Raw genomic sequence first — 23042 nt, 5'->3', positions numbered from 1 at the left:
ACAGTTTACCACTCTGCTAGCAAACTGTAGCAGGTAAGAGATACCACCAAGCCCTTTATGAAATAATAAATATTTATCCAAAAAGGGTTAGTAAAGCGATATTATGGAGAGGAATGATTTACTTGTTTTCTTTTACCTTCACCAACTTGCCATTAATTTCTGGAAGTTCTCCAAGTTTCCTATTGTCTAGCATTCGGATTTCATAAGACTGACCTAGAAGAAAAAGTAACTGCATATTATATTCATCATAAATTAACTTCCCAAGATTCAGAAAGAATAAAATTCAGTTGGCTGAATACACAAGAGTATAACATTATAAGTATTAGTAACAACTATAATCCTTTACTATATGCTAGGCACAGTGCTAAGCGTTTTCATAAACTATATCATTTAATTGATACAACTCTCTATACGGTGTTATCAACTCCAGTTTCACATATAAGGAAATTGAAACGTAACTTGTCCAAGGCCACATAATTGGTAAATAATAGAGCTAGATCCAGTAATACTTCTCAGATAGTAACCAGTGGGGATGTCCAGGGAACATGGATTAGAAAGAGGGAGACTAGAACTAAACATGGGCAGATAGACAAAAGAAACCAGTACTATATATCAAATACGACACTGAAACTCAAATTTCTGAAGTAAGGCTTTGACCTTAACAGGTTACACTAGAAAGATATACTTTTTACATACAAGTGTACCTAATTAAATATCGTGAATCCAGCAGGTCTGCAATGACACTAATGAATAAGACCACATCTGACCTTGATTGAGATACGTCAGGGTTTCGTCATGGAGTTTCACTGCAGGAGAGGTGGCAGCACAAAGCACATATTGAAAAGGGAGGATTTTATTCTCATTATCTGGAGGCAAACTTGACTCTTCTTGCTTAAAAATGGGCAATGCTAGGACATCACTGAAATAAAACAAACAAATGACTTACGTGAACATCTGACAATGGTGTAAGAGCAGATTTATTATTGAAACTATTTAACTGAAATTTGCTTTGGAAAACCATAAACATGACTCACCTTGGTAGTTTCTTCCTAACCATTCAGTTCAGATTACCTGCTGTGATATCCCTCTGACCAAAACAATGTGGGCAATGACAGACATTCACTGCTAGAACCACGTTAAGTGTCAAAGAGAGCGTTTCTAAGAATCACAGGCAGGGGCTTCTAAAAGGACTCTGAAAATGGTATGCAGAGTTCTGAAATGTCGATTTAGGACACTCAGTAATGTATCTGTTCCCAGAAAGGCACCAACTGCAGTTATCTTTATAACCACATCAGCTCATCTACTCTAAGGATTAAAACAAGAATCAAAATTCCAAGAAACCACATGAAAAGCACAAATCAATGACCTCCAAGAAAATGCTTCTTATATCTCTATCAGTTTATATAAACTTGCAAACCAAAGACGCACATCCGATGAATTCCAGTAAGTTACTCAATCCGATATGCCAGTTAAAAGAGTACTGGGCCAAGTTAGAAATCCTGGGTTTTAACCTTTAACTCTTGGGCAAATCTTGGGCAAGCTGTCGTGAGTCTTCATTCCTTCCTCTATAAAATGGGAACCACATTTGTTGCAAAGAATAAATGTACGAGAAAATATTACAGAAACAAGGAGCTAAAATGGATGGAAAAGATTAACAATAATTTTCCCTCAGAACTTTAGCCATGGTTGGTGACAAAGAATATTCTGGGCCCTGGAGACTAACTGTTGTGATCAGCATTCAGTCCAGATCAAATGTTAAGAGGATCTTAAGAGCTGTACCAAATTAAAGAGTGTTTCCAATTATCTCAAGACATGCCACAAAATTCTCAACATAAAATGTATTTTAATTTAAAGAATATGTACAAATACTCACTAGAACAGCTAAAATTAAAAAGGATGACAACCCAAATGTCGGCAAGGATGTGGAGCAACTAGAACTCTTGTACTTTGCCAGCAGCACTGTAAAATGATACAAGCACTTTAGAAAGAGGTTAGGCAGTCTCTTACAGGAGTACATGTGCATCTGCCCTTTGATCCAGCAATTCTACTCACAGGTATTCATCCAAGAGAAACGAAAATAGAAGACCAACCAAAGACTTATACATGAATGTCCATAGCACAGAAGCAAAAACTGGAAAGAATCCAAATGTTCATAACTAAGAAAATGGAGGTACACACTGTGGTGTACTCATACAATGGAATACTACTCAGCAAAACAAGGAATGCAACAAAACAGATGAATCTCACAGACAAGACACTAAACAAAAGAAGTCAGGAAGAAAGAACGCATAACACATGATTCCATTTATATGATGTTCTAAAATAGTCATAATTAAAAGAGGATGGTGGCTTCCTAGCAGGGCATGGATTGACTTGGAAGGTATACAAGGGAACTTTCTGGGGAGGTAAAAGTGTTCTATATTATGTTTAGGTGTGTGGGTTTCATGGTTGTAACTGTATGGTTGAAATTTGTGCATTTCAATGTATAAAAATTTTACCTAAAAGAAAAAAAGAAATTATTGAGCGGAGGATGGGAAATGGTATAAATGATAAAAGAGTAGTGACATGTTGTACTTTTTAAAGCTGGGTACAAGAAGGTTCATTACACTTTTGTTTATGTATGTTTGAAATTTTCTACAATAAAGTTGTTGTTGTTTTTACAGAGAAAAAGTATATATAGGCCACAGTGTACTTCCAGGTATAAAAGAAAGGCAACAGATACATGACATAAATAAACAATTGAGATTCTACAAGGTTAGAGGTCAGGGATCCAGTGATTCTTGTCAACATTCCCCACATTCAAAATGAAATACACTCAAACCTTTACCTATAATTTAAATATTATGCTTACGTTACAAAACAAAGAGATCAAAATCAATTTTACTATCTACAGATCGAAAGGCATTCCTTATTTGCACCTATATGCCTCAGCAGTCTACATTCTCCCCAAACATTAAATTATAAAGTTATTAGTCAATTAAAACAACTGATAAAAAAGTGACTGCAATTCTATGAATCATATATTTAACATTATAAATTCTTAGTGGAATATAAAACAAGCAGCAAATGTTCTGATTCTTGACCTAAGGATATACATAGTTATTGTAAAAATTTAATGGCATGAATGCTTAAAAAAAAAAAAAAAAAAAAAAGGTTAGAAAAGAAATTTCTCTTTCTGCTAATATCTAAATAGCAAGACTATATGAGTTAAATCCAGGCAGCAGAGGTGCAAACCAGTGTTTATGAAACAAAGGTTTCTTGTTGCTAAAAAGTATTTCAAAGGCAAAAAATACAAAGTGTGCTTTCCTCTTCCTTAGGCCTGGAAGTGTGTGTGCTTTGCTCACATGGGTGGGGTTAAAAGTGGGGAAGGGGGGGAATCCCTCTTTCTGTCCATATCAATTTTTTTGTTTTTTGGGTTTTTTTGTCCATATTAATTTGTCAGGTGAAACAAACTATTGTTCCCTTGAGATAATATAAAACTGTAGAAGCACATGGGTTCGAGCCCTGGTCTGGGAAGATCCCACATGCCTCAGAGCAACTAAGCCCATGCGCCACAACTACTGAGCCTGCACTCTAGAGCCTGCAAGCCACAACTACTGAGCCCAGGTGCCACAACTACTGAAGATGCTCTGAAACAAGAGAAGCCACTGCAGTGAGAAGCCCGAGCACCACAACGAAGAGTAGCCCTCGCTTGCCGCAACTAGAAAAAGCCCATGTGCAGCAACAAAGACCCAATGCAACCTAAAAATAAACAAATTTATTTAAAAAATAAAAAGGAAGCACTGGAGTTTCTAGAAAGGTACTCTGTCCCAATTCTTACTCTTCTCAAAATCAGGACGCTACCACTGCTCCCACAGCAAACAGTATAGAAAATAAAGCAAAACGCTACAAAATTAAGAAATATGAGGTTAGTCTTTAAGAGACTTTGTTGCCATATCATTTTCAAATGCATCATATTTGATGATTCCTTGAAAGATTAGTGATGATTACCAGGAATCAAGGCAAACTGGATTTTGCAACATAGCAACAGCTGAAACATTATGAATGTAGGGTGTTTTCTGTTTTTTGTTTTCTTTTCAAGTATCAGTGCCTAGTAAGGTTAATATATAACAGTTCCCAGTCTTCTCAATAGAATGTGGCATTACACCTAACCCCTCATGACTAAGCAAAGGACTGTTATCTGAGGCTGGAATTTTAAAACTGATTCTAAAAGTTACCCCTAAAATTAATTTGAAACAGTATAGCCAACACAAATACACAAAACTATATTATCTCATCAGAGATTTTAAAATCTAAAATCCTCAAATATATTTGAACTACTCATGTTCTGTCACACTGCATTGTTTTCACCCTGCTGTGGGAGCAAGAATACCATTCAGTTCCACATTCCTGGCAGTGGAGGCTAAAGGTCACTGATAAATACAGTGCTTATACCAAAACAATAATAAATTCAGCAAGAAATAATTTTGGATATACAGAAGTCTGCTCCTTCTCAGACATAAATTGAGTACAGATTTGCAAACCAACTCTAGTGGACTCTAAGCAGTTGCTACCAATGTATAACTTAGCGTTTTATTAAATTCTCTGATTGCCTCATATTCTTAATTCATTCCAATGAAACAGGAGCTATTTAAAGGGATTAACTTCTCTTTTCTGTGCTTAGTAAACACTTGTTGACATGATTTATATTTTTGTTTATTTGTTTGCATTCTCCAGAATATTCAGCCCTACTACATTTTGACCGTCCTTATTTGATCATTTTTAAATTCTCAACATCTCACAGTATCTGATCAAATATAGGGATATAGAAATCTTACCTGTTAAAGATAAGTTGAGTATATATTAAAAATGTGCACTGCTAAGTAGAAATCCACACCTGAGAGTAGAGGCCTAGCAGAAAGCATTTAAGTGGAAGTAACTGAGAAACAGAAATATCAGGTATGATCTTTCCTGTACATAACTAGGATTCCATGAAGAGCTGCTTCATGGTCCCCTGAGGTACAAATTACCCTTGTGACAAAAGACAGCCTCTGAATGGTCCATAATACACAGCTGCGGTTTAACCTTCTCCCCCAGGCCTACCAGCTCTTGAAACCCTCTTCTGGAGAGCCTGGAGCAAAGAGAGGGAAAGATGTAATGAGCTTTACCTTGAGTAAGAGAGGCCAACAGACGGGTGACCATAGCACCCTAGGAAATTAGAAACTTAGGACAATAAGATGTCATGGGACTTCCGAGGTGGCACAGTGGGTAAGAATCCACCTGCAAATATAGGGGACACGGGTTCGATACCAGGAAGATACCACGTGGCGTGGAGCAACTAAGCCGTGCGCCACAACTACTGAGCCTGTGCACTAGAGCTCGTGAGCCACAGCTATTGAGCCCATGCACCGCAACTACTGAAGCCCACGCGCCTAGAGCCCATGCTCTGCAACAAGAGAGGCCACCACAATGAGAAGCGCACACACCACAATGAAGAGTAGCCCCCACTCGCCGCAACTAGAGAAAGCCTGTGTGCAGCAACGAAGACCCAACACAGCCAATACATAAATAAATAAATTAATTAATTAATTAAAAAAAAAAAGCCATGAACTTCTAACTTCCCTATTTATAACACTTGTTTAGACTCCATCATGATGAAAATAAAATATGAAATAGGGACTTCCCTGGTGGCCCAGTGGTTAAGAATCTGCCTGCCAATGCAGGGGACATGGTCTGGTCTGGGAAGATTCCACATGCTGCAGAGCAACTAAGCCCGTGTGCCACAACTACTGAGCCCACATGCCACAACTACTGAAGCCTGTGCGCCTAGAGCCCGTGCTTGGCAACAAGAGAGGCCACCACAATGAGAAGCCTGCACACCGCAACGAAGAATAGCCCCCGCTCTCTGCAACTACAGAGAGCCAGTGCACAGAAATGAAGACTTAATGCAGCCAAAAATAATAATAAAAAATAAATAAGTAATAAAATAAAATAATAAAAGTCATCTTAAAAAAATGAAACAAAACATGTTACATGTTACAAAACAAAACATCCCTATGTTAGTTACAGCATGAAAGGGCAATACTGAGGTCAGCTTCAAAAGAAAAAAATATACAGTAAATAACTGGTCATAACACTTTTAAAGAAGAGAGGACAGCAGATTGATTCCCTTGGATTTGTGGGAAGGATGGAAGGGCAGATCAGGGAGGACACCTGGCAAGGAAAGATGGCCCTGCAAGTTTTAAATGAAGCCAGTGAGATGCCCTAACTACCGAGTAATGGTGAAATTAGCTTATTGGAGCTCTCTGTCACAAAGTGATAAAAGATTTTTGCTACCTGAACACCTGGTGAAAAACCTTATTCAACTAAAAAGCAGCATGTAGAGTAAAAAATCTACCTTGCTAATTGTTCTATCACCCAGATAGCAGAAGAAATAAGTAGAATTATAATTCTGAACTTAACTTCATCAAGAATGAGAAACTGATCAGAAAAGAGGAAGTGGTGGGAGCCTCAAAAGAAAGTAACCAAGCCAGGTAGGCTGGAAGAAGAACAAGGAGCACAGTGAGAGCAGGCGTCAAACAGTGAAGAAGACAGGACCCAAGCTCAAGGTCTGAGATGGGAAAAAGGTCTCAAAACTGAAATCTGCCAATTCCACATTATCTGAGATAGAGGGAAAAAAGAAGGGAGGTATCTAAAGAGACTGGATAGAAAGCTCACCAATCTACTCAGAATTAGAAGGACATGCATAAGAAAAATTATATATATATAAAAGGAAAGAAACTACTTTTCGTTTTAAAGTGGCAATGATATATATAAGAAGCAAGCTTGAGCTGAAGCCCAGAATGTGCTAAGACTTGCAAAAAAGGTTAAGAGAAGACACAGGACCACTCTTTGATGTAAGTGGCATAATACTAATTAATATAAAGCAGAGACAGAAGAGTATCTCAATTCCTGCTTTTTCTTCTGTATTTTCTGTAAAGAAAAACCATCTTGAGAACAGAAAAAGAAGGGACTTCCCTGGTGGTCCAGTGATTAAGAATCTGCCTTCCGATAGGGGGAAGCGGATTCAATCCCTGGTGGGGGAACTAAGATCCTACATGCCGTGGGGTACCTAAGCCTGCATGCTGCAACTACTGAGCCGTGCACCACAACTAGAGAGAAGGCTGTGTGCGGCAACGAAGATCTCACATGCAGCAATTAAGACCTGACACAGCCAATTAATTAATTAATTAAAAAAGAGAATAGAAAAAGATGACCAAATATGGGATTAATGGATCATGACATGTAAGGAGACTATCAAAAAATGCCTGGAATGAAATTATATACCTGGATGAAATTATATACCAGGAGAATTAAAGAATGTGCAGATGAGATCTATTGGTGACACTCAAATCTCATGATTCTGATAATGCCAAACATCACATTAGCTTTTTATGTCTGTAGTAGCAATTTTCAAAAGGAAAAAAAGACTATATTCTTCATACCTTATACCAGAGTAATCTGATGTGAAGTCCAAGGCAGGACTGCAGAATACGTTATTAAAAGAACAGTTTTTGAATTATTTAGACAGGGCACCAAGGATACCTAGAAGTCATAACCAAACTATCTCATTTTCCTTTAATATGGTTCGACCAGAGAATGCTCTAAGCGTAAATATTTCTGGATTTCAGCAGTGCATAAAAATCTCTCTTGATATCCTTGCTGAAGGTGAAAAATATGAATTCTGTAAGTTAAGTGGCTTTAACACAACTATACAACTGCACATAGAGTGCAGGCAAGTCTAGGAGAAGGTTTAGTGATGTGCCACAGGACCCCTGAGAAACCTGTCCTCTGCAGCATATTTTATAAATAAATGACTTGGATGAGGACACTAAAGAGGATGATGATCAAACATGCAAATGACAGGAGTCTGGGATGGGAAAGCAATATTATATACGATAGAACCAACTTTTTAAATTAATTAATGAATTTATTTATTGGCTGAGTTGGGTCTTCGTTGCTGCATGAAGGCTTCTCATTGCAGTGGCTTCTCTTGTTTTGGAGCATGGGCTCTAGCCATGCAGGCTTTCGTAGTTACGGCACAGGGGCTCAATAGCTGTGGCTCGCAGGCTCTAGAGCACAGACTCAGTAGCTGTGGTGCACAGGCTTAGTTGCTCCGTGGCATGTGGGATCTTCCCGGACCAGGACTCGAACCTACGTCCCCTGCATTGGCAGGAGGATTCTTAACCACTGCACCACCAGGGAAGTCCCAGAATCAACTTTTAAAGTAATTCTAATTTGCTGGAATAGGAAGGAGGCTAAATCTAACAGGATAAATGTAGTAAGGATAAATATAAAGTCATACACTTAGAGCTAAAAACAACAAAAACAAAATGACCCAATAATGTGAGAAAGATTAGGACTAAAAAATAAATGTATTAAAAAAAATCTAAGGAAAGAGATAAGAGTAAGTAAAAGAATCTAACATCATGTTGTTTGAAGAGTAAGTGAAGGAAATGATGTTTGAAGCAAAGAAGTCTTGTTAGGTCTACTCTATAGATTCAATTATCGGTTTAGGATTGAACTGATTAGGTCAGAGTCGGCCTCATTTTAAAGGTTAATATTAAGTTAATCAATTATAAAACATAAAATCAATTATATGATTTTATTATTCTAAAAGGATTAAATGTTTGAGCCTGTTAAGTTTTAGAAGTTGCACTGGGATAGGCCTAGAAAGCCTATGTATTATTAGGAAAGACTAACTGGTATACAGTGCCCTCTAGTAGTCAGGAAATATCACGAGTTCACTGCTATCATAGTCCAAAGCATATTACTCTACAGCATCTGCTACAGAAAGCAACAACCAAATGATAGCTATAAAAGCCTGTATACTGGCTTGACCAACTGGCTTATAAACCTGTCTACATATTTTTACATATTTTTAAAATTTCTCATTTCTACATCTGTGTATTAGCCATGACAAAAAGAGGACTACACAAATCATAATAAAGGCATAAACAGCATCTAGGCATGCTAAACCTTCTACATAACAAATCCAAAAGACTCATCAGTGTAGCACAGACAATTCCTAAAAACGATATTCTTGATTAAAGATATAAAAAGGGTTTCAGTTCTTAAAGAAAGTCTATACTCTCTCTTGGCCAAAGATGATTCTAATGAATTATATTCTCAGAACACACTCTTCTAAACTATATATGAACTAGCTAAAAACTATGTATGCAGAATATATTTCCTGAAGTACTGATAACTCCCTTTTTAAAAAGAAAACTTCATTCAAATATTTATTATCTACTAGTACCAGACAGACACTATTCATACTAAAAACTACATATCAACTTTCAAAATAAAATAATTAATTTTTCTACTTTCCTATTTTTTTAAAATTTCTTTTGGTCTTTTATGTTTCAGCAGCAGTCAATAAATGTTATCTCTTTTTAGTTCTTACTAATTTTTCTAACACAAAACTTATGACATTATCTATTCCCCAATCTATACTCACTTTTCTCTAACTAATTTACAATTTACTAAGTTAGTTTTCATTTGTATCTCACTTATAGCTAAACAACTGCTAGACAGTTCCTATCTGACTGTAACAAGGCAACCACTGAAACACAGGTTGGGGAAAAAGGGAAAATAAGTAAAATCGAAATAATCCAAACATAGTCTTAAGTTTTATATACCAGAAAAACCGCATGAGATCTCATAACTAGGCTGCTAAATGTCCCTTTGGTAACTAATCTCCAGAAATGGCCTCTGATGATGTGCATCTCTTGGTATTCACACCCTTAGGTGGCCTCCTTCCATCTTAAATCCAGGCTAGCAACTTGCTCTAACATAGACAATGTATAGGAAATAGCTGTGTGCCAGTTCTGGCCTAGCAACTAATCTTTTTTTTTTTTAATAAATTTATTTATTTAATTTATTTATTGGCTACGTTGGGTCTTCATTGCTGCACACGGGCTTTCTCTAGTTGCTGCGAGCGGGGGCTACTCTTCATTGTGGTGCGCAGGCTCCTCATTTGTAGTGGCTTCTCTTGTTGTGGAGCATGGGCCCTAGGCACGTGGGCTTCAATAGTTGCGGCACATGGGCTCAGCAGTTGTGGCTCAAGGGCTCTAGAGCACAGGCTCAATAGTTGTGGTGCACAGGCTTAGTTGCTCCGTGGCATGTGGAATCTTCCCAGGGCAGGGCTCGAACCCATGTCACCTGCATTGGCAGGCGGATTCTTTACCACTGCGCCACCTAGGAAGTCCCTAGCAACTAATCTTTAAGAAAGATTGTCACCTTCCATGTTTGTGTTTTGGGGAACCCTGAACTGCCAGGTAAGAAATCTCCCTACTCTGCTAGAGAGATTACAGGGAGTGGCTAGTGGAAGGAGAGGCCCTGAGGCTGCAGGGTGGGGCAAGGGGGTGGTGGTGGTGGTAATGCAGCCATCCTTAGACTGTGATATTCCAACTCAGGTCCCTGGATGACTGCAGCCTCAGCTTACATCACATGGAGCAAATCTGCATAGTCAATCCATAGATTCATGAGAAGTCACAAACTGTTGTTGTTTCAAGCCACTACATTTTGGGGGTGGTTTGTTAAGCAATAAGATAAAGGAATAGGCCCCAGTTCCAAAGCTGCTAAAGAATTCTTTATAATAAAACTTAATAGTAGTGGTGATGATGTAAAGGAAGATATCCTTATTTAGAATAGCCCTATTTAAAAAAAAAAAAAACCACCTCATCTAACTTCTTGGGAGTAAGCAAAAACTCTGTATATCATCTCTGTGAAGTGGATCAAGGGACAACTGACTAGACTTCCTGTTGCTGGTCTGGGTGACATGGTGATGGCCACAGTCAAGAAAGGCAAACCACAGCTCAGAAAGAAGGTACATCCAGCAGTGGTAATTAGACAACAAAAGTCATACCAGAGACAAGATGGTGTGTTTCTTTATTCTGAAGATAACGCAGCGGTCATAGTAAACAATAAAGGCGAGATGAAAGGTTCTGCCGGTCATAGTAAACAATAAAGGCGAGATGAAAGGTTCTGCCATCACAGGACCAGTTACAAAGGAATGTGCAGACTTGTGGCCCAGGACTGTACCAAAGGCTGGCAGCATTGCATAATTCTTCAGTTTATTCATAAAAAAATAAAAGTAAAAATTATTTGCTGTGGTACACATCAACCGGTTTGCAAGGCAGAAATAGAGACAGAGATGTGGAGAACAAACATATGGACACCAAGTGGGGAAAGTGGGGGGGTTGGGGTGGGATGAACTGGGAGATTGAGACTGCCATATATACATTACTAATAAAAAAAAAAACAAACTGTACATTTGAAATACATGCAGTTTATTGTTTGTCAATTATATCACAATAAAAATTCTTAAAAAAGAATTATTTGCTGGACTTCCCTGGTAGCATAGTGGTTAAGAATCCACCTGCCAATGCAGGGACACAGGTTTGATCCCTGGTCTGGGAAGATCCTACATGCCGTGGAGCAACTAAGCCCATGTGCCACAACTACTGAGTCCACACGCTGCAACTACTGAAGCCCACGCTCCACAACAAGAGAAGCCACTGTAATGAGAAGCCCGCACACTGCAACGAAGAGTAGCCCTTGCTCGCCACAACTAGAGAAAGCCTGGGCCCAGCAAGAAAGACCCAACACAGCCAAAAAAAACACAGAAAACAAAAAACAACCCTCATACACAGAAAAAACAAAAGGTTATATTCCAAAAGCCACTGCATGGTACTTAAGGAAAAATAAACAACAAAGCACACATATCAAAAAAGTACAGTATGACAACTCTGCTTTTAAAACAACAAATTAACCTTTTAAGCCAACAAATTTATGCTATAACAACTACACTGCCAATAAAACATACTTATTTTCATTCCCCAGGTGAAGAAACAATAGTAAAGAATTTGAACAATATCACTAGATTCAAAGAATAAGCAATTGAGTAAAGAATAAACAAAATGTGTGAGAGACGATGAGAGAAAAAGAGAGAAAATAAATCATGCTTGACTCCATTTACAGAATAATAGGACAACCATATCTTTTCCCCACCTTCTCACATGCTCTAATCCTATGGCTTTCAAACTTCTTTGAATAGCATTCACATTAAGTAGGTCATTTTTATAGTAAGACCCAGTATACACATACATCTGTTTATGTGTCTACAGACTAAAACAAGTTCCACAAAACAAATACTTATATTAATTTTAGTATTTTCTATTTGACCTCATTTTTTAAAAAGTTGATCACAACCTACAGTTTGAAAAACACTGTTCTAGTCTTTCCCTTAGAACTTTGCACTACTCTTTTCTTTTTTTCCACCTCGCAATATGGCTTGTGGGATCTTAGTTCCCCGTCCAGGGATTGAACTTGGGCTGGGCCCTTGGCAGTGAGAGCCTGGAGTCCTAACCACTGGACCACCAGGGAATTCCCTGCACTAAATTAAATCAAGCTTATTTACAGTCCCTTTATCAGTATTCAAAAAAATTAACACAATAAAAGACAAGAGTTCCATATCAGACTATAACTCAGCTACTTATGAACAGGGATATTATCTACTTTAATAAACAAATTAAATTTAATTTGCTTAATTAAATATATACCCACAGAAAGTAAATAGAATGTACTCAATAGAAGAGTCACTCTTCTTCCAACTCATCCTTATTGGGTCACTTTTGGCTCTCTCATTTTTTAACTCATATAGCATGTAACTCTCCATTTCAAAGCAACAAAGAGTGTTGCTAAATATAACAGCCAACATATTCACAATGAAGACGATCTTAAAAACGGTAATCCAAATCCTGCTTTTTAAGTCAGAAAATATTTGGAAATAAGACAGTTTTCAAGTCATCGTCTGCTGCATTTGTAGATCGCATTACTAAGTTAAAAGGGTCAGGTTTGTATGCAAGGCATATAAACACCAGCAGCTCTCAACCTTGGCTGCATGTTAAGAATCTCCTGGGGTGCTTTTAAAACTCCCTTCCAGGCCATATCCCATGCTAGCTAAATCTGAACTTGTAGGGGAGAGGTTAGTGAGCTTAGTTACTTAGTGCTGAGTCTAAGCCAAAGTGATGGATTTGATCTCAGCGTCATCTAGGATGACCACCTTTCTGCACCAAGACCTGATTTTACAGAGGACCCCAGTGAGCCATTGTGAAACATCACCACTAAGGATAAGGGAGTTAGGGCTTCCTTGGTGATGCAGTGGTTAAGAATCCGCCTGCCAATGCAGGGGACACGAGTTCAATCTCTGGTCTGGGAAGATCCCCATTCCATGGAGCAACTAAGCCCATGTGCCACAACTACTAAAGCCCGCATGCCTAAAGCCCAAGCTCCACAACAAGAGAAGCCACTGCAAAAAAAAAAAAAAAAAGGAGAAGCCACCACAATGAGAAGCCTGTGCACTGCAAAGAAGAGTAGCCCTCGCTCACCACAAGTAGAGAAAGTCCGTGCAGCAACGAAGACCCAGTGCAGCCAATAAATAAAAAATAAATTTATTTTTAAAAATAGTAAACATTATGTAACTCAAAAGGGCCTACTAGCTTCACAGCAGGTGTTTTATGCAACTCTGCCCTAAATAAGTAGCTTAACTCTACTCCCCTGGAACTTCAAACTTCAACTACAAACCTGGAAAAGGGACTATTCAGTATGACCTCAAAACACAAGTGAGCAATAGATAAAAACACCACATTTGGATTTTATGCTGATCCTGTCCTTGAGAGAGATATTGGTCATCTGACAGTCTTTCTTTATGAATACTGTTTCTGGAACTTTTTCCCCCAGATCTCAATACTGGGCTTAATGGGGGTTTTTTGTTTTTTTATAAATTTATTTATTTATTGGGTCTTCATTGCTGCCCACGGGCTTTCTCTAGCTGCGGTGAGTGGGGGCTACTCGTCATTGTGGTGCAAGGGCTCCTCATTGCAGTGGCTTCTCTTATTGCAGAGCATGGGCTCTAGGCATGTGGGCTTCAGTATTTGCAGCACACGGGTTCAATAGTTGTGGCTCATGGGCTATAGAGCATAGGCTCAATAGTTGTGGCGCACGGGCTTAGTTGCTCTGTGGTATGTGGGATCCTCCTGGAACAGGGATCTAACCCATGTCCCCTGCATTGACAGGCGGATTCTTAACCACTGTGCCACCTAGGAAGTCCCCTGAGCTTAATGTTCCTTAAGTACTTTAACAAGTGCTCCTAAGGACTTCCTAGGTGGTGCAGTGGGTAAGAATCCGCCTGCCAATGCAGGGGACACAGGTTCGATCCCTGCCCCAGGGAGATACCACATGCGGCGGAGCAACTAAGCCCATGCGCCACAACTATTGAGCCTGCGCTCCAGAGCCCGTGAGCCACAACTATTGAGCCCATGTGCTGAAAGTACTGAAGCCCACGGGCCTAGAGCCCATGCTCTGCAACAAGAGAGGCCACCGCAAAAAGAAGCCAGCGCAACACAATAAAGAGTGGCCCCACTCACTGCAACCAGAGTAAGCCCGTGTGCAACAACAAAGACCCAACACACCCAATAAAAATTAATTAATTAATTAATTAATTAAAAAAAAGAAGAAGTGCTCCTAGGTAGAAACCATTCAGCAGAGTTAGGAGAGACCAGAAGTTTGAATTGTCGTCATTATGTACATCTCAAAGTTTACCCAAAAATGAAGCTAATTTCTTTTTTCCTTCCAGGTCTCTGAATCTCCCTCATTTCTACCATGCTGAATTATTTACCAATTACTACTTATTTCCTTCTATAAGCAATGTGTTTTTTATTTTCCTTTAACTTAGAAAGTCACTAAAAACTTCTCATTTCAAATCTGTCTAGAAGGCTTACTTTGGAAGCTGAAAAGTATCTGACCAATATCAGATACAAATTTACTTTTAGAGAGCTTATAAGATATTAAAAGTTTAATCAAAGAAATCTGAATCAGCAAAGCCCTACCTCAGGAGATTTGCCAGATATAGGCCTGCTTTCTCAGTTTTTTTCCTACATTACAGGATTAGCTCCTACAGCCTACAAATCTCATTAAAACACTGCTAATGGAAAATATCACCTGTGGCATCATTAGTACCAAGCTCTTATACTAAATTTCTGAAATCACTGACTCTTCCCATTTAGGTGATGAATGACAACCATAGGTTATATATTCCCAGGAATCTGGCAGTTCTGATATGAAAAAAATAGAGCTCCCAGTTCAGTATTCAAAGATCTGATAACCAGTATCATATTATGACCTATCTGGGGAAACAATAGTTTTTTGTTTTTGTTTTCCTGTGACTAAGGGAAACCACACATAGCCCCTTATATTACTGAACCTCAAAGCTTCTTTTTAGGTCCAAAATGTCTACCAGTTCTTTTGTTCTTGTTTTTTGTTTTTTTCCCTCTTCACTAGCAAGCATCACTCACCACCTTTGGGGTTCTTCTGCCTTGCCCATTCCATCCCCACTACCAAGCTAAGCTATTAGTTTCAAAGCCAGACAATCTCCCTAGTCCCCCATTCCCCCCTGAAGTGAAAGACAAAGAGACATTTTTCTGTTTGTTAATGCTTTAACCACTAATGACTTTGGGGGAAATTCTAAAAGTATCAGAATACCAGTCCTATGAAATGGTAAAAAGACTAGCTATCCCTCTCCTCTTTATGCTCACAGTGGCAGTGCTTATGAAAATTTCTCCTCCTCCTCCTCCTTCAGACCACACCTTAGATGAAGGCCCTTTCTTTTAAAATGGCCAACATATTCCCTGGAGACACCCCAAGTTCGGCCTAATGATGCAATCAAAGCAGAACTGTTATTTCCTCTCTTTCTCTTGTAGACAGAAGGCAGACAGGTAGGTAGGTAAATAGATGGATAGACAGATGACAGAGAATTAATTTGCTTTTCTAAGGATATGCAGAGCAAAAGACACCCAGTTCACTAAGCTTCAACCCTTCTCAGGAATGATAACTAGCTTTTTATCATTATCCTCCAATCCACAGCCAGTGTAACCTTTAAAAATGTAAACGTAAAATGTCACTACTCTGTTTACAATGCTTTAGTGACCTCCCAGTGAAATCGTGATAAAGCACTAGCTTCTTGATAGGGCACTCAAGGCTCTTCCAAACTGGACCCAAGTTACTTGTTCAGTCTCATCTCTCATTACACTCCCCACCTGTCTTTTCTTTCTTTAAAAGTTCCAGCTGACAAACGGTAGCTCCTTTCCCTTGCTCTCCTCCACTCCCACTCAACTACTATCACTGATTTTTTTACATGTCAACTAGCATTTAATCCACACAATAATACTGTGGGGTAGGAGCAACTCCTTATTTGCCAGTTGAAGAAACTGAGGATCAAGTAATTTGATGTTAAATAATCTGCCTATTTACGGCTAGTAAATAGCAAATATAAATCCAAGTTTATTCATCCATTCATTCGGTATTTTGTGAGCACTTATGGGCCTGGCACTGTTTTAGGCAGCGAGGAAATAGTAAACAAATTTTATGCAAGTTTTACCCTTCTTTATTATTACTCAATGTCTGGCATAAAGCAGCACCTGTTCAAAACACTCCTGAGGAAAAAATGTAATTAAGAGCTCCTGTTCACTGCTCCAAAGATATTTCTAAAGGTGATGCACACCAACACTACGCACATGGCTATTTGTGCAATTCATACTAAAAGAATGATAGTATCAATTAACTGATTTCACAAAAGGTACTCAAAGCTTTTGCAATGGTTGATTCCTCTGTCCAGAAGCTAAACTTCCAGAATTCTGCCTGCCTGGTTCTTTTTCATCATTCAGGTCTCTGCTATATTGTTGCGTCTCCACAAGACATTCCTGGTCACTCTATCTAAAGTAGGTTCTATGAATTTTCATCACGGCACTTCTTTCTGAAATTTCCTTGTCTATCTGTCTGTCTGTCTGTCTATCTATCTATCTGTTTTCTAACTACCTCTCTACCTACCTGCTATTTACCTATCTATTTACTACTCCTCCCATAAGGATGCAAGCTCCAAGAGTGCAAGGACCTCATTTGTCTTGTCACCCTAGTATTAACAAGCCCTAGCCATAGTAGGTACTCATAAATACTGTTTAAATGATTACAACAACAATAATAATAACAGGAAGAGGAATAATCCCATTAGAAAACCCAGGTCTTTATAATTAGGCTCCTCAGCAAACATGATTGGTTTATACTTGTGGATGGGTAGTCCAGAAAATGCTGCTATCATCTATTATCAAATCTTTATCGAAAGAGATAGGATTAAGATGGTGGAGTAGGAGGACATGTGCTCACTCCCTCTTGCAAGAGCACCGGAATTACAACTAACTGCTGAACAATCATTGACAGAAAGACACTGGAACTCACCAAAAAAGATGCCCCACATCCAGAGGCAAAGGAGAAGCCGCAGTGAGACGGTAGGAGGGGCGCAATCGCATTAAAATCAAATCCCATAAATGCTGGGTGGGTGTCTCACAAACTGGGGAACAGTTATACCACAGAAGTCCTGAGGGTTCTGAGCCCCACGTCAGGCTTCCTAACCTGGGGGTCCAGCAAAGGGAGGAGGAACCCCCAGAGAATCAGATTTTGAAAGCCAGAGGGATTTGATTGCAGGACCTCCACAGGACTGGGGGAAACAGAGACTCCACTCTTGGAGGGCACACAAAAAAGTGTGCTCACCAGGACCCAGGGGGAAGGAGCAGTGACCCCATAGGAGACGGAACCAGACCTACCTGCTGGTGTTGGAGGGTTGGCTGCAGAGGTGGGGGGCAGCTGTGGCTCACCGAGGAGACAGGGGCACTGGCAGCAGGGGTTCTGGGATGTGCTCATTGGCATGAACCCTCCCAGAGTCCACCATTAGCCCCACCAAAGAGCCTGTACGCTCCAGTGCTAAGTAGCCTCAGGCCAAACAACCAACAAGGTGGGAACACAGCCCCACCCATTAGCAGACAAGCAGATTAAAGTTTTACTGAGCTCTGCCCACCAAATCAGATTAAAGTCTTACTGAGCTCTGCCCAACCAGCCCTACCCAGCATCAGTCCCTCCCATCAGGAAGCACTGCACGAGCCTCCTAGATAGCTTCCTCCACAAGAGGGCAGACAGCAGTATCAAGCAGTATCAGCAGTATTTCGTCTTGTGGAACTGAAAACCACAGCCACAGAAAGAGAGAGAAAATGAAAAAGCAGAGGACTTTGTACCAGATGAAGGGACAGGATAAAACCCCAGAAAAACAACTAAATGAAGAGGAGATAGGCACCCTTCCAGAAAAAGAATTCAGAATAATGATGGTGAAGATGATCCAGGACTTTGAAAAAAGACTGGATGCAAAGATCGAAGTTTACCAAAGACCTAGAAGAATTAAAGAGCAAACAAACAGAGATATGCAACACAATAACTGAAATGAAAAATACACTAGAAGGAACCAATAGCAGATTAACTGAGGTAGAAGGGCGAATAAGTGACCTGGAAGACAGAATGGTGAAAATCACTGATGTAGAAAAGAATAAGAAAAAAAGAATGAAAAGAACTGAAGACAGCCTAAGAGACCTCTGGGACAATGTTAAATGTACCAACATTCGCATTACAGGGGTCCCAGAAGGAGGAGAGAGAGAGAAAGGACCCGAGAAAATATTGGAAGAGATTACAGTTGAAAACATCCCTAACATGGGAAAGGAAATAGCTACCCAAGTCCAGGAAGTGCAGCGAGTCCCAAGCAGGATAAACCCAAGGAGAAATACGCCAAGACATATAGTAGTCAAATTGACAAAAATTAAAGACAGAGAAATGTTATTAGAAGCAACAAGGGAAAAACAACAAATAATATACAAGGGAACTCCCATAAGGTTAACAGCTGATTTCTCAGCAGAAACTCTGCAAGCCAGAAGGGAGTAGCATGATATATTTAAAGTGATGAAAGGGAAGAACCTACAACCAAGAATACTCTACCCAGCAAGGATCTCTTTCAGATTTGATGGAGAAATCAAAAGCTTTACAGACAAGCAACAGCTAAGAGAATTCAGCACCACCAAACCAGCCCTACAATAAACGCTAAAGGAACTTCTCTAAGTGGGAAACATAGGAGAAGAAAAGGATCTACAAAAACAAAAACAAAACAATTAAGAAAATGGTAATAGGAACACACATATCAATAATTACCTTGAAGGTAAATGGACTAAATGCACCAACCAAAACACACAGACTGGCTAAATGGATACAAAAACAAGACCCATATATATGCTGTCTCCAAGACACCCACTTCAGACCTAGGGACACATACAGATGGAAAGTGAGGGGATGGAAAAAGATATTCCATGCAAATGAAAATCAAAAGAAAGCTGGAGTAGCAATAGTCACATCAGATAAAACAGACTTTAAAATAAAAAATGTTACAAGAGACAAGAAAGGACAGTACATAAAGATCAAGGGATCCATCCAAGAAGAGGAGATAACAATTACAAATACGTATGCACCCAATATAGGAGCACCTCAATACATAAGGCAAATGCTAACAACTATGAAAGAGGAAATGCAAGGCAGAAATAGAGACACAGATGTAGAGAACAAACACATGGACACCAAGTGGGGGAAGCGGGGAGGGTTGGGGGGGATGAATTAGGAGATTGGGATACCAAATTGTACACTCTAAATATATGCTGTTTATTGTCTGTTAACTGTATCTCAACAGAAGTTCTAAAAAAAAAAAATCTTTATTGAGCACTTGGCTATCTACCACCCCTATGAAGAGCTTCTGAGTATTTGCATGTTACTTACAATTGCCTCCCCACATATGATTTTACTAATTAAATCTCTCATACAATATTTCTAAGCATCTTTCACTACCAAACCCACAAACCTACCCACCCTTGAAACCATCTTCTCTTTTGCTCCTGATATAATGAAGGCAAAATTCCTCCACCTAGGAAAGGCTAATCCTTACCCACAGACTTAGGATCCATGCCTTCTCAATTCCCAAGGACTTCAATTCCTTGACTGTCCCCATGCATGTACCATCAATCTCTCTTTATTATGCCCATTAGCAAATATTCACATTTGAGTATCTACCATCTTAAAAAAATCTTCCCACATTCCCCTTCAACTACTACTACACTTCTCTGTACCTTTCATAACTAAAATTATCTCTATATATTCAGAGTGTCCATTTCCTCATCTCTGACTTATCCCTCAAACCATGACAGGCTTTCACTCCTGATGGAAAGTTCTTGTCATGGTCACCAACAACTTCCATGTAGCCAAACTCAACAGTCACTTCTCTGGGCTCATCTTACTTCGACTCTCAGCAGCATTCAACATAGCTGTGACTCCTACACTGGCTACACCCTTCTCTGGCCTCCTGAATATCTTCTCCTGATTTTCTTCCTACCTTACCAGCAAGGCAACTGTCTTGTGGCAACTCCTCTTCCTCCATAAAACCTCAGGACTTGATTTTGGCTCTTTTTCTACACTCCCAGGTAATCTCACTAATTCCCATACATTTAAATATCACCTTATCCTGAGGACTCCCAGACATATCTACTAGGTCCAGACTTCTATTTTGAATTCCAGATTCCATATTTAAATACCTATCTAACATTGCCTCTTTGATGTCTCTCAGAGGTATCAAATGGGCCAGGTCCAAAAGAGGACTCTCAATCTTCCTCCAAACCGGTCCAGCCTACTTCCTCTCCCCCTATTCCTCTCACCCTTGTACTGGATGGCAAAAGAGTCATCAAAATGCTCAAACTAGAACCCTTGAAGGCATCCTAGATTGATACTTTTCCCTTATCTTCACACCCATTAACAAGTCCTATGAACTTTGATCTAAAAAATGTATCTTGAGTTCATCTTCTTTTCAGTAGCGTATAGAAATTAAGAGGGTAGGCACTGGAGTTAGACTACTATAATTTAAATCGCAGCAATAATAACAGCTAGCATTTATTGAGCATGTACTGTTTGCCTAACATTGTCCTAATTATTTTACATATATTAACTCATTTAATTTTCATAAGACCTTCATGAGGTAGGTGCTATTATTATTATTTCTATTTTAAAATTAAAGCAACAAAGAGCTTCCCTGGTGGTGGGTTAAGAATCCGTCTGCCAATACAGGGGACACGGGTTTGATTCCTGGGCCGGGAAGATCCCGCATGCCTCAGAGCAACTATGCCCGTGCGCCACAGCTATTGAGCCTGTGCTCAATCCCTTGAGCCACAACTATTGAGCCCATGTGCCACAACTACTGAAGCCCGTGCACCTAGAGCCTGTGCTCTGCAACAAGAGAACCTGCCACAATGAGAAGCCCGTGCACCACAATGAAGAGTAGCTCCCGCTCACCACAACTAGAGAAAGCCCATGCACAGCAATGAAGACCCAACATAGCCAATAAATAAATAAATTATTTACTTTTAAAAAAGGAAAAAAATAAATAAATTAAAGCAACAGAGGTTAAGGAACTTGTCCAATACTTATAGAAACAGAATTCAAACTCCTAAATCTCATTCCAGATCTCACTATGCTATGCTGCCTCTTGGAAAAAGGAGACTAAAGATAGTGAGATCGGTTCAAAGCTAAGGGAACAGTCTGGGTGAAAAATAATGAGAATCTGAATCAGTAATGAAAGTAGGGGCAAATTTATGAAATATTCAGGTAAGACCTAAATGGAGAGTTTTATCATGTTCAAGGATCGACAGGCTGAATATTAAAAAGATATCATTTCTTCCCGAACTGTTATATAGATTCAATCCCATTCAATATCCCAAAAGATTCAACATAACAAGTTGATTCTAAACTTTTATCAATTAACAAAACCAAGATTAGGGCTTCCTAGGTGGCACAGTGGTTGAGAATCCGCCTACCAATGCAGGGGACATGGGTTCGAGCCCTGCTCCAGGAAGATGCCACATGCCGTGGAGCAACTAAGCCTGTGTGCCACAACTATTGAGCCCGCGCTTTAGAGCTTGTGAGCCACAACTATTGAGCCCATGTGCTGCAACTACTGAAGCACACGCACCTAGAGCCCATGCTCCGCAACAAGAGAAACCACGGCAATGAGGAGCCTGCGCACCACAACGAAGAGTAGCCCTCACTCACCGCAACTAAAAAGAAAGCCCGCGCACAGCAAAAAAGACCCAACACAGCCAATAAAATAAATAAATAAATAAATTTATATAAAAAAAACACAAAAGAAACAAAACCAAGAATAGCCCAGATACTCCTTAAGAAGAAAAAACACAGGAGATGTACCCTGTTAGATATCAAATATTAGTTCAAAGCTTTAGTAATTAAGACAATGATATTGACTCAGATAGACAAACTAACATATAACAGAATACAGAACCCACAAACTGATTCCACACATACAAAAATCCGATTTATGACACAGCTGGTGTGGCTGAGTAGTGAAGAGAGGATGGACCTTTTTAATAAACAATGTTGGAAAAACTGGATATCTGTATGGGGGAAAATGAAATTGGATCTTTAACAATACCCAATACAAAATTCAATTTAAAAAAATTACTTCTGGGAGTTCCCCGGAAGTCTACTGGTTAGGACTTGGCGTTTTCACTGCTGGGGCCCAGGTTCAGTCTCTGATTGGGGAACTAAGATTCCACAAGCCAGTGTGGCAAAACAAACAAACAAACAAACAAAAAAAACTAAGTGGATTAAAGATTTAAGTGTGAAAACCGAAAATGTAAAACTTTTAGAAGTCAATATAAAACAATAACTCTATGGCCTTAGAGTAGGGAAGAATTTCTTAGGCATTAAAATCATATACTATAAAAGGAAAAGATTGATAAATTATAATACACTAAATTAAAAACTTTGGAACCAGCAACACATAAAGTGGCCTGATAAGCTATAAACTGGGAGAAGATGCCAGCTACACACATAAAGGACAAAAGATGAGGGTCCAAAACATATCTTAAATGCCTACAAATTAATATGAAAAAGACCAACTTCTCTCCTCCCCACAAATAAAAATTTGAATACTTACTTCTTAGGAGACAACATAAATAACATATAAAAAGGCGCTCAGACTCATAAGAAATCAGGAAAATACAAATTAACACCACAATAAAATCCACACCCACTAGATTGAC

General features: G+C 39.3%; 1 protein-coding gene across 2 annotated transcripts in view; it reads right to left on the bottom strand.

Annotated features, from left to right (window-relative positions):
* TFCP2 (transcription factor CP2) overlaps positions 1 to 23042 on the bottom strand; it is a 59353-nt gene that overhangs the window by 15651 nt on the left and 20660 nt on the right. For both annotated transcript variants that reach the window (XM_057703085.1, XM_057703086.1), the window contains exons 2-3: positions 768 to 919; positions 137 to 213 (exon numbers count right to left, since the gene is read on the bottom strand). In XM_057703085.1, coding sequence (XP_057559068.1) covers positions 137 to 213; positions 768 to 919 — 229 coding nt within the window. The remainder of the gene's footprint in view (positions 1 to 136; positions 214 to 767; positions 920 to 23042) is intronic.

The sequence above is a fragment of the Hippopotamus amphibius genome, chromosome 12, assembly GCF_030028045.1.
Source record: "Hippopotamus amphibius kiboko isolate mHipAmp2 chromosome 12, mHipAmp2.hap2, whole genome shotgun sequence".
In the NCBI taxonomy this organism is placed as follows: domain Eukaryota; kingdom Metazoa; phylum Chordata; class Mammalia; order Artiodactyla; family Hippopotamidae; genus Hippopotamus; species Hippopotamus amphibius.
Note: the sequence above shows the minus strand (reverse complement) of the source record. Positions and strands in the feature narration are given on the sequence as shown.